The sequence below is a fragment of the Thamnophis elegans genome, chromosome 2 (assembly GCF_009769535.1).
Source record: "Thamnophis elegans isolate rThaEle1 chromosome 2, rThaEle1.pri, whole genome shotgun sequence".
In the NCBI taxonomy this organism is placed as follows: domain Eukaryota; kingdom Metazoa; phylum Chordata; class Lepidosauria; order Squamata; family Colubridae; genus Thamnophis; species Thamnophis elegans.
In genome coordinates, this window is record NC_045542.1 from 55,179,157 (window position 1) to 55,194,216 (window position 15,060).

Sequence of the window (15,060 nt, forward strand, 5' to 3'; positions counted from 1 at the left end):
AGGTTTTTATACTTGTGGTTGGGAGATAATGACTCAGGAAAGCAAAGTTAATGCTTGAAATGACCACATAGTTAATTAGAACGTGAATACAGCATTCATTCATCCTTGTTTAATTAAAACTGCTGGATTGGTAACTACTTGTGGCACTAAAACATTTCACTTTCAATAAAAACCACTTTGCAAATTGCCATTAAGGATCCTCTTTTTTCATTAGCTATTCAAAGATGGGGAACCTGAGAATTAAATAGGTCTTGTAGACTTCACACATATATACGGTATCTCCACCCACTACATATATACGGTAGTTCCACCCACTATCGCATATGCTTATGTATTTTGTTCTATAACATGTACACCCGAGATCAAAGTGGTTCTTTTCTTCCCATCCATCTTCTTTCTAAGTGGGCCTTCCTCTCTCCACCATTCTACTCGGAATGTGGATTAGCAGCACTTACCTGTATCTGCTTTTTTTTAAAAAGAGAAGAGGATGCAGAGACTAAAAGACCCATAAGCCAAGGTGTGAAGTTTACCCAGAAGATGTTAACTGGAATAAGAGTTCAAACTTCGGAGGGAAGAAAATGGAGTGTGAGGGAAACTCAAGGACAACTTCAAAACCTCTCCTTTGCCAACAGATCAGCCCAATCATCTTCAAACTCTACATGCTAAAAGGCTTAAAGCCACATGCATCTCTGCACAGCAGCTCAGGAAGCCATTCTAAGTTCTGCTTGAATGCAACTTCTATGACACTGAGGCAAGTCCATGTTGTTTCTCGAGCAGCTGAGAAGCAGCAGCATGGCTTTGCTCAAAGACTCAGAGTTAGTCAGCAGGCGGGCAGGGTGGGGTGGGAGCAGAACGTTTGGCTCCATACACAAACAGTGAGGGGAAGGGATCAGCAGAAGAATCTTGCAAGCAGCAAAGCCCCCCAAAGGTATGCAAGCCAGAAAAACTGAAGCCGCATCTTGTGGCAGCAGAGTCTTAATTAAATTTATTCCACAAGGTCCCAAGGTCCTAGCCTCCCTTTTTGAATCACCATAAATACTTCAGGTAATACTGCAGAAGAAATACCTCAAGTGCCTACAGATACAGTCTGGACACTAGGAGAGATGGAAATGATCCTTATTTGCTACAGTTCCCAATTTAAGGTCCCATTTCAAGCTCTGACTAAGGTCAACTGGGCAACGCTCTAAGGAAATTCTAGTGCATGTTCTTCAGAAAATCCCTCCCCTTTCTCATTTCTAGGGATCTTTGAAGAAAGAAGGGGTCCATAGTATTTGATGGAAACATGTACCCAGTATATTCGATTGGTCACACACAAGGCAGAGAGCGTGGGGAAAATGAATAAAAAGTTGATGCCCACCAGGTGATTTATCCTCATATTCCCATTGTCTCAGAGATCACCCAGAGGCTCTTGTTTAGCATTTCTGATTATTGTCAGCCATCTTGTTTTTGTGTGTGAATAGGGGGGGGGGGGGAGCCCTGACATTCAGTGATAAGAATATTTATCCAAATTTTTAGATTGAAGTAATACAGGTAGTCCTCAACTTAGTGACCATTCGAAGTTACAACGGCACTGAAAAAGTGGCTTTGTGACAATTTTTCACACTTGTGACCATTGTAGTATCTCTGTGGTTACATGCTTTACATTCAAATGCTTGACAATGGGTTCATATTTATGACGGTTGCAGTGTCCTAGGATCATGTGACCATGTTTTGCGAACTTTTGACAAGCAAAGTCAGTGGCGAAACTGGATTCATTTAACAACCGTGTTACTAATTTAATAAAGTGATTCACTTAACAAATGTGGCAAGAAAAGTGGTAAAGTGGGACAAAACTCAATCAATTTCTCATTTAACAACATAAATTCTGGGCTCTGTTGTGGTCATAAATCTAGGATTACCTGCAAGTCGACAAGGATTTTTCTTTACATTTTGACCAAGAGAGGATTTTCTAAAATGCTGTATTGAAGGTCTGCTCATATTCAAGAATTCTCTTTTCCCCCAGTTGAAAGCCCAATTGCTTTTTTAAATCAGTTTGCTTAGCTCAAAACAAAGGGACAAGCTGTTGCTTATTTGTTCAATGTGCTGGTTGACAAGCTTGGCATGGACCCAGTGCCGTATTTTGTGAAACAGACTCATCAGCTTACTGATCACTGTTTTTCACCCCTCCTTTTGTAGACCATGGTTAAGTATTTCAAATTTCATTTCAGAAGAATTATCTAGTATGTCTAGTATATAGTTCTCATCTTGGGAAGTTAAAATTGAGAGTATCTAATCTGGTGAACTTATTGAATAAAAAAGGAAAAGGAGCACAAAATATGATGCACTTTTCCCTCTAGCTTCCAGATTTCTTTTGGCCTCTTCAAGACCTTTAGAAAACTGTAATAAGCATTTTTCCCCATCTGTTTTCCAGCAAATTTGATTCAGAGACAGTCTTTGAAAAGTCAAGTACTTTACTACTGATAATTAATAGCTGATATTAAGCTGCTCAACTATCTGTGCAACTCAAGCAGGATTACAACCATTTTAAAAAATTACAACTGGAAGGGTCATGAGTTCATATTAAATTGTATTTACCTTGACATTTGGTTAGGATTTGCTCGGTTCTAAACATGTTTGTGTGTGTGAGAGAGAGGGGGAGAGAGGGAGAAAGAGGGGGGAGATATGGAGGGAGGGAGGGAAGGAGAGGTGTGGAGGAAAGGAGAGAAAGAGGGGGAGAGAGGCGGGAGGAGTGGGAAAAAGAGGGGGGAGAGGGAGGAAGAGAGACAGAGACACAGAGAGAGAATGTATGTGGTTCTGTATGCAGCTATGTAATTAATATATCTTTACAAGTAATATTCCAAATAACATCTTTTTTTTCCATCTTGAAATGACCTTGCATATGCCTGTGTTTAAGTGATTCCTGCTCTAGTAGATAGATGATATTGTAACTATTGTTGCAGGTCTCTTATCAACGGGCACATATGTAGTTGGCACAGCAAAGCCTGGATTTCCCACAAAGTTTCCCAAATGGAATAAATTAGGAAGAGAGACAAGATGACAATAGGAAGAGAGATTTAGCTTGCTCGTAGCTATGTAAGAAAATCAAGGATGAAGAAAGTACTCCTTTCAACCGCATTGAATTATTGTACCAACCAAGAAAGAGGCAGCCTTGAAACTTTGTGGAAGGTGAAATAACAAGGAATAGGTTGCCATGGTTTTTGAAATGATGGCAATTTTACTGACCTGATGGAAAGGGTCTGATGCACCTCTGTTTTAAAAATGTGAGGTATGCACCAAAGAAAGTGAGATATATTTATCTAATTGAAATCTAAGGAAGTTACGAATGCAAAATTGGGCAGTGTTAAAAACCAAAAATGCTTTTTTTTAAAAGAAGAGAGGGGAAAAAAACTAACCAGTCCTTGACAGTGGCATTGTTAACATATCAATTCAATCCACATTTCAGTTTCTTCTAGACCCATAAAAGGACAGTCAGTAAAGTTTATAACCATTCAACAACATAGAGAAAATGAAGGGATGGGAGCATGGACTAAAGAAAAAGAAAAACTGGTACTGTGTTGGCACAGAGTGAACATGAACTTTCACACTGAGGAAATCCAGTGGGGGAAAAGATTAATGAAAGAGGAAAGAGAAGAAACAAAACATACCAAGAATTAGTAACCAACTAAAGTTGGGGTTATGATGTTGGGGCTTCACCAAAGGATACCAAACAGGTCTCTGAGGAAATTTTGCTCATGCCTGCTCATTATTATGAGCTTCCTATGCGTAAGGATAAAAAGAAATCTAAGGACTTCTAGACAGACATAAAATAAGCTGGGAGGTGGCAGTAATCAGTTCTTATGCTAGGAAATTAAAAATTGGTCATTTCATTGACTGAATGAAATAGACACTATCAAATGGACTTCCCTCCCCTTCAAATTTTCAGCTATAATTCTGTAGCTGGTATGATTATGGTCTGGGGATTACTGGAGCTGACATTTCTTCCAAAAGATTCCAGGATGGGAAAGCTGAACTAGATTTTCTAGAATAAGAACCCAAGAAGTTCCTTTTCTAGCTACTGGAACTATCTGCCTGTAGAAGACTTTGTCTTATATTTCTATAGATCTCGCTAGATTGCTTCTTAACCTTTAACCTTTAGCCTTTAACTCTTGCTGGGAAGAACCTTGACTTTGATCAGGCTTGGGCTCAGATCTAACTACCCAACCTATTTCTTATAGCAAATGGGTGTAATCATCTTCAAACGACACACTTAAATTGCTTCCAAATTTGTGTCTTCCCTCCAAAGTATTCTGAAAACTGTAACCGTGTGAAAGTGCCAGGCAAACTGAGATTGGGTAGTTTATAGCCAGCTGTGCAGCTAGTATCATCCTTTTTATTTTCTTGGATTTAAAGAAGTTTAAGAGAGAGAAATGATTGTGAAAAGAATGAGAGAAGGGAAAAGCAGGACAAGGGGCAAACAGCAGGAAGTAAAAAAGGATATCACCAATGATGCAATTTATTAAACACGGCTCCCACAGTCTGCAAAAACTAGAGGCTGAAGGGTTAAAGTATTCTAAGCAGTTTCCCAGAAGGTACTGAAACTGCAATTATCAGCATTCATTGAAGAAAGCCAACTTAGAAATTTGCTTTATATTTAGGAAATCTGACCTTTATCTTTATGATCTAGGTGTGACGTAGGCAGAGGTGGGCAGGGGAGGGAGACAAGAGAGAGTGGTTTTAAGTATCAGGAAGATGCCACACAAAATAGCATTTTCCTTCCTGTCCATTTCCCTACACTGTATGACTCTAATAGGTATATACTGTGATTAAAGGCTGACAGCTCTCAAGTGGTGGCGGGATTTAAAGCAGAGGAGGGATATATAAGAAACTGTCCTCCCACCTCCCTTCAAAGTTCATGTTCAGCAGACAGCCACTCACCAGGTAAGCGGGCCTCAGAGCACACCTTATTGTCCAGAACTTTCACGCTTGCGTTGCCAATGTCATTGTTATTGTCACACTCCATACCTAGGTATGCGCCTGTCCTTTGGCCTGCAAAGGAGTTAATGCAGTTAGAGAGGGGGGTGAGGCTTTGGTTTAATTCTGCTCCTCTTTAAGGCAGCAGAAAACATCACACACTTCAGAAATGAAGAAAACCTCAACAGTGGCCAAAAAGGTAGAGCAGCCTTCTCCAACCTGCTACCTCCAGGTCTGTTGAAATTTCAAATCCCCAATTACAGTCTCCACTAGTTGGGAATTCTGAGGACTGAAGTCTCTACATATCTGGAAGACCTCAGGTCAAGGGGGACTAAGGTAGAGAGTGGACAATAAGAGATGGGGATGCAGCGGCCAAAAGCTATTGTGGCTGGTTTCCTCCACCACCTCCATTTTCACTTCCTGTTTCAAGGCTATTCTTGCCAATATGGAAATATAAATGGCACAGAGGGAGATATTTGATCTTGTATGTAAAGGTATCAAATAAACCAGTCATAGCACCAGAGAAAGTTCAAGCAAAGCATCTATTTTGTGGTTTAAGTTGTCTCTGGCTGGCATCTATGGAATATTCTGAACAATCAAAACACAGTAGAAACTTGATTTTGTTGTAACAAGATGGTAGAGCCAGATAGGATACAATCCCTTCTCCAGGAAGGTTTATTCAAACGGCTCTGAGAAATCACAGCATCTTCCCCAAGGCTATGGGTTTCATTATTCTGGGCAAGACACCAAGAGAAAAATAAAAGTCATGGTAAGGATCTATTTGTGTACACCACTGTTGTTAAAGGTTTGGACAAATTTTAAAATAAAGCAAAATCTATGCTTAAAAAAATAAAAGGGGAATTTCCCATTTGTATACTGCCCGATAACATTCATCAATGTGAAGCATTCTGACTTTGCTGACAATGAGCAGTGATCTAATCAACCTTAGAGTTCATTTTAATATGATTTACCTTCATAAGAATTTAGATAACCTAAAAAAGTTTCTTGCTAATATTCAGATCTAATTTAGACTACAGAATGAAACCAAAGCTGAAACACGTAGGGGGGATTGCCTCAAAAGGGAACAAAAAATTATTTTTAGTAATATTAACAGCAACAATAACTTTCCTAACTTTTAAACAGTCTCAAGAAAATCTAAGAATTTAGTCATTTAATTTCAGCAATGAAATGTCAAATGGGGATATTATTCCAACCCTTGTAACTTGGAGTCAAAAATAATGTGCTGACCTATTGCCAGTAGAAACAACTTCATTTGCCCATTTTTCCTGAAATTTAACAAGGAGAACTGGCAGAACTCTTTAAATTCTCCATGTATTCAAATTTCTTCTACCTGCTCATTTTAAGAAAGGCCTTTCGCTTCAAACTATAGCAATGCAGGTAGCAAACTGAAATTGCCCCAAAGTAATGTTGCCTCAGCTCTGTTCTTTCCTCATGAAAATGTGCCTCAGCTCTGTCCTCTTTCCCTGGCTGTGCTAGATGTGAAAGAGAACCAACATGGGGCATGAAGCAATGCTGTATTCTGTGTTACCATCTTCCTGTGTGGGAGAGGCATCCTCTTCTTCCCTGACATCATTCCCCTGCCAAAAAAAATAATATATATATATATAAGGTATGAATACACAAATCAATGATTCACCATGTAGTAAAGATGATATTTTCTGGAGAGGAAAGCTGTGGCAAATCTAGACAGCATACTAAAAAGCAGAGACATTACCCTCCTAACAAAAGTACGTATAGTCAAGGCTATGGTTTTCCCAGTTGCAACGTATGGCTGCAAAAGCTGGACCATAGGAAAGGCTGAGCGCCAAAGAATTGAGGCCTTTGAACTATGGTGCTGGAGAAGACTCCTGCGAGTCCCTTGGACTGCAAGGCGATCAAACCAGTCTGTCCTAGAGGAGATCAACCCTGACTGCTCTTTAGAAGGCCAGATCCTGAAGATGAGACTCAAGTATTTTGGCCACCTAGAGGGCAAAAGAAGAAGGGGACGACAGAGAATGAGGATGGTGTCACTGAAGCAGTAGGTGTGAGCTTAAATGGACTCCAGAGGATGGTAGAGGGCAGGAAGGCCTGGAGAAATGTTGTCCATAGGGTTGCGATGGGTCGGACACGACTTCGCAATAGCAATAGCAGTAGACTTATATACCGCTTCATAGGCCTTTCAGGCCTCTCTAAGCGGTTTACAGAGAGTCAGCATATTGCCCCCAACAATCTGGGTCCTCATTTTACCCACCTCGGAAGGATGGAAGGCTGAGTCAACCCTGAGCCGGTGAGATTTGAACCGCTGAACTGCTGATCTAGCAGTAGCCTGCAGTGCTGCATTAACCACTGCGCCACCTTGGCTTCGCAACTAACAACAAAGGATGATATTAATATTTCCACAGCATTCTGTCCTCCGAAGGTGATTGGGGAAGCTATAATGTGGTTAATCATTTTGCAAGTACTTGCTTTAAAAAGCATACAGAACATTTTCCGAGTCGGATGTACAATTCCAAATGATAAAGTTCGAAATAACAGATCAAATGCTGGTCTGTAGACAGTTCTTCTTTTTTTTTTTTTTTTGCACAAAGCACAATGCAACTTTTAGTAGTGTGATGCAGTAATTTAGACTAGGCCAAAAGGAACAGTTCGATAAAACACCCACGTGCAAGAAATTATCTTGCTTGTTTGAATGAATACAATATAAAAATAATAGTTAATAAAAAGAAAAGAAAAAAACAAAGGGCAGACTCAATGGACCACTAGGTCTTTTTTGCCATCAGTTTTATATGTTTCTATAATAGGCTCAGCTAACCATTCTAGCCACAGTAATCCAGTCTAAGTATATCGAGTTTCTCCATACTAGTTTCTTTGTTTGTTTGCTTGCTTCCTAATTTATCTACACAATTTATATGGCTGCCCATTCTATAACTCTGAGCAGCATATAAATTTTTTTAAGAAAAAAACTTATTTCAACAATCCAAATGTCCAAGATGGTAAAAATCATTTCCCAGAACAATTACAACTAACCTGCCAGCAGAGTTCACAACTTTCCAGCCCAAATGCTTTGGGGAACAGCCAAATCTTTAGTGCCTAACAAAAAGCTAGCAGGAGCCATCTGGATCTCTGTTGGTATGCTATGTACTTCTTCCAAACAAACTGAGATTACAACTTCCAGAATTTAAAATCAGTATGAATAACAGACTTGCTACCTGGGAATTCTCAGAATCATAGTCATAACATATTTGGAGAAATGAAATTGAGAATGCCTGAGTCAGGCCAAGGTAAAGGTAAAGGTAAAGGTTCCCTTCACACATATGTGCTAGTTGTTCCCAACTCTAGGGGGCGGTGCTCATCTCCGTTTCAAAGCCGAAGAGCCAGCACTATCCGAAGACGTCTCCATGGTCATGTGGCCGGCGGTTCCACCACAAAACCGCGATGCCCTTATCCGCGCCGACATAAGTGCGGAGGCAAATCCGCGGCGTCCGAAGCGCTAAGAAAAAAACGACCCTACCGCCGCGACAACAGCGCGGTGACAGAAGGGCGTTCTACATGCTTCGTTCTTTGCCTCCAAAGGTAGCCCTCCTCCTCCAGCTGACAGCGGCAGCAGGCACGGGGCAAAGCGGGCTGCCCAGCAGCAGCAGCCCGTGGGAAGGGTCCAGCTCAGCCGCGGGGGGCAACAGGAAGCGGAGGAGGACGCGGCAGCGGCGGCGGCTGAGGCTCTCCCGGGCCGGCGAAGCGGGCTTGCCCGGCGGAGGCAGGCTGCCCTCTTCTTCCTCAACAACATCTCCTTGGATGGGCGGCCTCCGCCACGGCGCCTCCCCCGGAGGAAGAGGCAGGGTGGGCGGCGGCGGCAGCTGAGGCTCTCCCGGGGCCGGCGAAGCGGGCTTGCCCGGTGGCGGCGGCCGCCCATCCAAGGAGATGTTGTTGAGGAAGAAGAGGGCGGCCTGCCTCTGCCGGGCAAGCCCGCTTCGCCGGCCCCGGGAGAGCCTCAGCCGCCGCACGCTGCTGCGTCCTCCTCCGCTGCCAGTGTCGGCGGCCCTCCTCGGGCCCCTCGCGGGCTTCCTGCTGCCCCCCGTGGCTGTGCTGGACCCTTTCCGCAGGCTGCTGCTGCTGGGCAGCCCACTTTGCCCCGTGCCCACTGCCGCTGTCAGCTGGAGGAGGAGGGCTACCTTTGGAGGGAAAGAACGAAGTATGTAGAATGCCCTTCTGTCGCCGCGCTGTTGTCCCCGCGGTGATGACGCGCAGTGATGACGTCGCGACTTTAGCGACGCGATTTAATCTCCGCTATTTTGCGTAGCACGGTTTTGTCGTGCCACGGTGGCCGACATGACTAAATGCTGAAGGCACACGGAACGCTGTTACCTTCCCACTAAAGGTCGCCGCTATTTTTCTACTTGCATTTTTTACATGCTTTTGAACTTCTAGGTTGGCAGAAGCTGGCACAAGTAATGGGAATTCACTCCATTACGTGGATCTAGAAATTTGAACTGCTGAACCGCCGACTTTTATGATCGACAAGCTCAGCGTCTTAGTCACTGAGACACTGTGGCCAAGTCGGCCAACTGCTCTTTTATTGATCAGAGTATTTCCTGCATCTTGTTGTTCTGTGAATGACTCACATTTTTACATCAACTCCTCATTGCTTTAACCTGGAATACCATCTGGCTCCTAGTCCTAAGAATGATTCCTAGCTATTTAATCTACATGTTTGGGCTTTACTGTTTTACTTGGCCCCATGGTTTCCACTTGCTTTGTGTTTTGCCTTGGAATATGTTGTTGAAAAAGATTTTGCATACAAATAAAAACTATGGCTCAGAGACAGACTTCACTTCCAAGCTTTCACATATAGAACTTTACCTCCACAATCTCGTCCTCTGCTGAGATACTGACAAAATTTTCATCGGGAGAAGACTCAACAGGAGTTGACTAAGAAAAAAGAAGAGAAAACTGAAAAATGTTTATGGGCAAATAGTATCCTATAAGGACAAAACATAATCTACCAAATCACATCAGTAGGATCAACAGAAACATAACCAAACATTGTTTGTCTTTATGAAATGCTAATTTACTTCTTTACTTCCTCCCTGAATGAAAAGGAGGCATTTGAAAAGATACGGAGATGATTTTCCAGGAATCAAGTTTGTGCTGTTCCCAGGACAATGACATGGTGGCTACAGACACCTTTTGGGCAACTGTCTTGAATGTTAGATGTGTCCACTCAAGCTCCATTCAAAACATGTACCGGACTATTAAAAAAAAACCCCACTATGTGGGGATTTCTTTTAAAAGTGACAAGCATTATGAAGTAATTTGCCTGAATAAGTTTGCTTGCATCAAATCAGGAGCTACTTTTTTCATCCCCCTGTATTGCAGCTTCTGCTGCTGCTCGTCCCTTGATCAGTCTGGAGTTTGATCTACTTACATCTCCTTCTGAAGGTACCTCACTGACAACAGCAGGGGATGCAGCCATGTCTCCATCTTCTTCTGTGCCCGGGGCTACGTAGGAACCTGACATGGAAGACATGGTATCTGTGCTGATTTCGGAGTGCTGACTTTGGGAGGAGGCCATAGACATGACTGACTGAGCCAGACTGCTACTAACAGGATCTAAGGGAAGAAGGGAGGTGGCAGATAAGGCAGAGTGAGAGAGAGATGTTAGAGGAGCCACCCTTGCTACAGTAATATTTGCATTTCACTATGTGCAATCTTGAGCATCATTTGCTGGAATGGTGGGGTGAACTTTAACAAAAAACCATTCAGCCAGAAGTATTTATGAGTGCCCAAGTTTCAGTGGTGGTTTTGCTCTAAACAATTGCATTTCTTGTGCTGCTGGGCTCAGAATATAGTCAATAAGATCAAATATTATATCTAGCTTCTGCTGAATTGTCTCTGGACAGTTCATAAAAAAGTTTGTCCACCTCAAAACCTTACAGATTAAGTGACCCACAAACTTCTTCACAATTGCAATAGCATAGCTTTTCATCAGTTAATGAACATAATATCCTGGATTACAGGACATATAGGCAACACATATGCAAAATCATTTATTTGGAAGTAAGTTATAGAGTGGATGTGAGGCAGGTCCTTTAGCTGTATCTGAAAATCTTGTCAAGAAAACTGCAAGGACTAGTAAGACAGTCTCCAAAAATCAACACTGAGTCAAAGGCAGAAAAATTCAACTTGCATTAAACAGGAGGAAAGAAAAAAGATTAGAACACCTTTTCTACTGTACCTTCTGGAGAAGAAATGGTAGAAGAAAGAGGTGTTCCTGTGCATGAAGATGGATCTATTGCTCCTGAGGAGGATAGGGTGATATTTTCGCTTTCAGGTGTCACACCACAATTCTGAAAAACAGGGAAACCATAATCTATAATGAAAACTATTATGAAGTAAGTATTACAAACTGGATCCAACTCAGTCACTCAGTCTGACCACTATATTAGCTTACGCTAACTAGGACACCTTCATTACTTACCAACCAACATGAGCATTACTGAGAATTCTGAAGGACATAAAGGGAAATTGGTAGATTTCCCAAGATAGCTTTAAATTAAGAAAGATGTGAGAACAAGAAGAAAATTTGGAAGATCTTGACTCATTTCCCCAAACAACTGAAACACTGGAAAAAGTTACCTTTTCAAGATCAGTCTTATCAAATGTTACACTCTAACCCAAATCTATTTCATTAGAGTAGACCAATTTTAAGAGGGGTGTTATGTGCTACCGCCTGTGGGTACAGAGAGTAACCAAAGCCCTATCACTTTCAGATAGCAAATCCTCATTACCCCTAACCAACAAAGATTTTACTCAGCATTTTTGTATCTGGCAAAGCAATTTTTAACTGAGGTGAGAGTACTTCCAGAGCTTGTAAAGTTCAGTTCTCTTTCAAGGTAGATATTTGCAAGCACCTCTGATTCTTTCCAAGTCTAAATTCACTAACATGCTTGCAGATTTAACTCCTTTATATGCAAAGGGAAAAATCTTCCTTTCCCTAATGTATCTTCTATACTGTAGGTCTGCAGGAGGAAAAAAGTGAGCAGCAGTTAGGCTCAAGTAATTTTTTTTTTTAAAAAACAGGAATTTTAAAATAATCACCTCTCCACGAGGACAGGGAGACTTCCTTTGGGAAATCCTGACTTCAGATTCACTACAAGCCTTATCTTCTTCTTCATGTAATACCGAGGAATGTTGTGAGATTGACCTGGTGAAAACACACAAACTAAATGTAACACCTTTGTAGAAAACACACAAATTAGAATGACGGAATGGGGGTCTTCAAAAATGCTACAGAAGACTCCATTAAGAGCTAGTTAGATACATTAATAAATCTAGTGGTCGGCATAGGCCTCACAGGCACCTGTGAATAATACTTGAATCTATGACAATACTCAATGACATTCATGGCTCCTCACCATTTTTTAAATTACCGTATTTATCGGCGTATAACACGCAGTTTTAAAACTAAAATTGCAAGCTTAAACCCTGCCTGCGTGTTATACGCCGATACTCCGGGTGGCAGAAGCCCGGGACCCAGTCAAATTCGCTGCGCAAGGTGAAACGGCCGGCAGCAGCCCTGCTCTCCTGCTGCGGCTTCTGTTTCAATAGGGAAGAAAACTTCCTTTCGCTTCCCGGGCTTCTGCCGCCCGGCAGAAGCCCCGGGACCCAGTCAAATTCGGGAAGCGAAAGGAAGTTTTCTTCCCTACTGAAACAGAAGCCGCAGCAGGAGAGCGAGGCTGCTGCCGGCCCGTTTCACTTTGCGCAGCGATTTGACTGGGTCCCGGGCTTCTGCCACTCGCAGAAGCCCGGGACCCAGTCAAATTCGCTGCGCAAGGTGAAACGCTGGCAGCATCCTCGCTCTCCTGCGGCCAGCGTCGTTTTCAGTCGCTTCCCTTGTCCGTCTTGATTTGCTGGAAGCAGTACAAACGGCGCGTCCGCTCCGCATCGCCCTGACAACCACCCCAGCCGGCGGCTGCCAGGCCTCGCTGGAGTCAATTGCAAAGCTGCGTTCAGCGCTTTGAGGACCTGAGGCATCTTGGGAAATGTAGTTCCCTATCAGAAAGAATGGAGTAGCTGCGAATTTGTAACAACATAATATAACTTGGTGCTTCGCAGGTTACGAAAATCTCGTTTGATTTGCACACTGTTTTTTAAAAGTTAGATAAAGAATATGCTGTGAAAAGCGACTAGATAGCCCCCTCCCCTTCCTGTGTGTGAGAAAGGGAAGGAGAGGAAGGAAGGAGGGAGGGGGGAGGAAAAGAGAAGGGAGGGGGGGAGAAGATGGAAGGAGAAAAGATGGATGGAAGGAGAAAGAATGGAAGGAGAAGGAGGAAGATGGAAGAAGAAGGAAGAAAAAAGAAGAAGGGAGGGAGAAGGAAGGGAGGTAGGAAGAAAAGGGGAAAGAGTGAAAGAGCAGAAAGACAAAGAGGATGAAGTTGATAGGCAAGAGGGAAGGGGAAGGAAGGGAAAAAAAGAGGGAGAGAGTGAAGATGAGGAAGAGGGTTTTTGGTTTTCCAAAAAGCAGTGATTCTGATTAAGTTTTTTGCTCAAAGAGGTGTTTTTTCATTTCATATTTGCCTTTTAAGAGGAGTGTAATGTTTATAATTCATGTTCTAAAGGTTATAAATTTTAATCCAACATTAGTTCCGAGCTTCCCAAGATCATTTTTTTAATGAAAAAAAATTTTTACTCAAATTTTGTGTTAAAATGGGGGGTGCGTGTTATACGCCGTGCGTGTTATACGCCGATAAATACGGTATTACTTCTTTAAGAAAACTGAAATGCCTAGATGCAGGATGGGCTTTTGGGGGTTTGCAGGGGTTTGGGAGCTAAGATGCTGTGCAGTTCGGAGAACCCGCAATCCACTCCTGGCTGACCCTACCCACCTCACCCCTCCCAAGATGTCCTCCGCAGCCTTTTTTGGATGCAGTAAGTGCAAGAGCACATGCGGAGGCTCAGGGAGAGCAAAAAACAGGCCTCCTGGGGAGGGCTGTTTTCGCCCTCATGGAGGCTTAGGAAAGCCTCTGAAACCCGGGGAGGGCAAACACCCCCCCCCCCTGCACTGTGGTGCAGGAGGCCAACTAGGCCCTCGCCCACCATAGCGCACGCCCACCCAGCAACTATTGCAGAGAAACCCCTGGCTAAAATTTTGAAGCCCACCCCCTGCATTCATGAGGATCTATGTTCTCCAATGAGAACCTAGCCTTTTAAAAATTGCAATAATAATCAAATAATTGTCTGAGGGAGACCAAGCAAAACCATTGAAATCTGAATCTGAAAAGATTGCTGACCAAGGATCGACCAAACAGACTTAAGGAATAGGATATTGGCCATAAGGTTCTACTGCCGGCAGCTCATTTATTGTTGTGCAAGAGGGAAATGACAAGAGGTCACTTACTTGGACAGGCGTCTTCTTTAATTTATGTCCTTGACTGCCACAATCTGATAACGTTCAAGGGAAGCAGTGTCTGGATGGGAGGCAAGTGGCTGTCACTGCCATAGTGGGGTAGCATGCCTGACACATGGTTGTCCCCAAGCACACGGACTGGAAGGGCTGCTTGGGGATGGAGTGAGAGCCCATTAAGGGCTTCCAGCAAGGAGACAACCTCAGAGCCAGGAGGGGATGTTTTCTGAAGACTGGGAGGAACAGACAAGGGTATGACGAAAGAGAGGTTATTCTTAAGCAGCAGGAACTGTTACCAGGAAGCTCAAGACAGAACAGGAAGCTCAGAAAACTCTCAAAGAGTACACAAAATAGAAAAGAGACCAGGATCCCTGATGGAAGAGGAGTGGCTCTGCCACTCTGGAACAGAGGTTCTACTTCAACAACTTGTGGAAATTGGGATTGCTTTTAAAGGGAGGTTAAAAATCTTTAATCTGCATTAGCTGATAACCCATTGTTGCCCGGATATTGTATTTATAGGGGGAAATTGTCCGGACCAAACATAATTTCTAATGTACACACAAACACACACATAGCATTTTATATAGAGATTACTGGGTAGTAAAGGTTTTTAGTTTTTCAACCCTATTCTTTTTTAGCTGAGAGTACTGTGTCAATACATTCACATTCTCATTCATTCTCACCCCCCCTCCCTCTCCCCCTCCCCCCCC

General features: G+C 42.9%; 1 protein-coding gene across 1 annotated transcript in view; it reads right to left on the bottom strand.

The window, feature by feature from the left end:
• Nucleotides 1-15,060, bottom strand: part of RNF157 (ring finger protein 157) — a 61,766-nt gene that overhangs the window by 9,363 nt on the left and 37,343 nt on the right. The window contains 9 exon segments of the mRNA XM_032208819.1: nt 4,915-5,025; nt 6,500-6,548; nt 9,808-9,876; nt 10,373-10,557; nt 11,183-11,294; nt 12,046-12,169; nt 14,355-14,396; nt 14,398-14,567; nt 14,569-14,583. Of these exon segments, the coding sequence (XP_032064710.1) occupies nt 4,915-5,025; nt 6,500-6,548; nt 9,808-9,876; nt 10,373-10,557; nt 11,183-11,294; nt 12,046-12,169; nt 14,355-14,396; nt 14,398-14,567; nt 14,569-14,583 (877 nt within the window).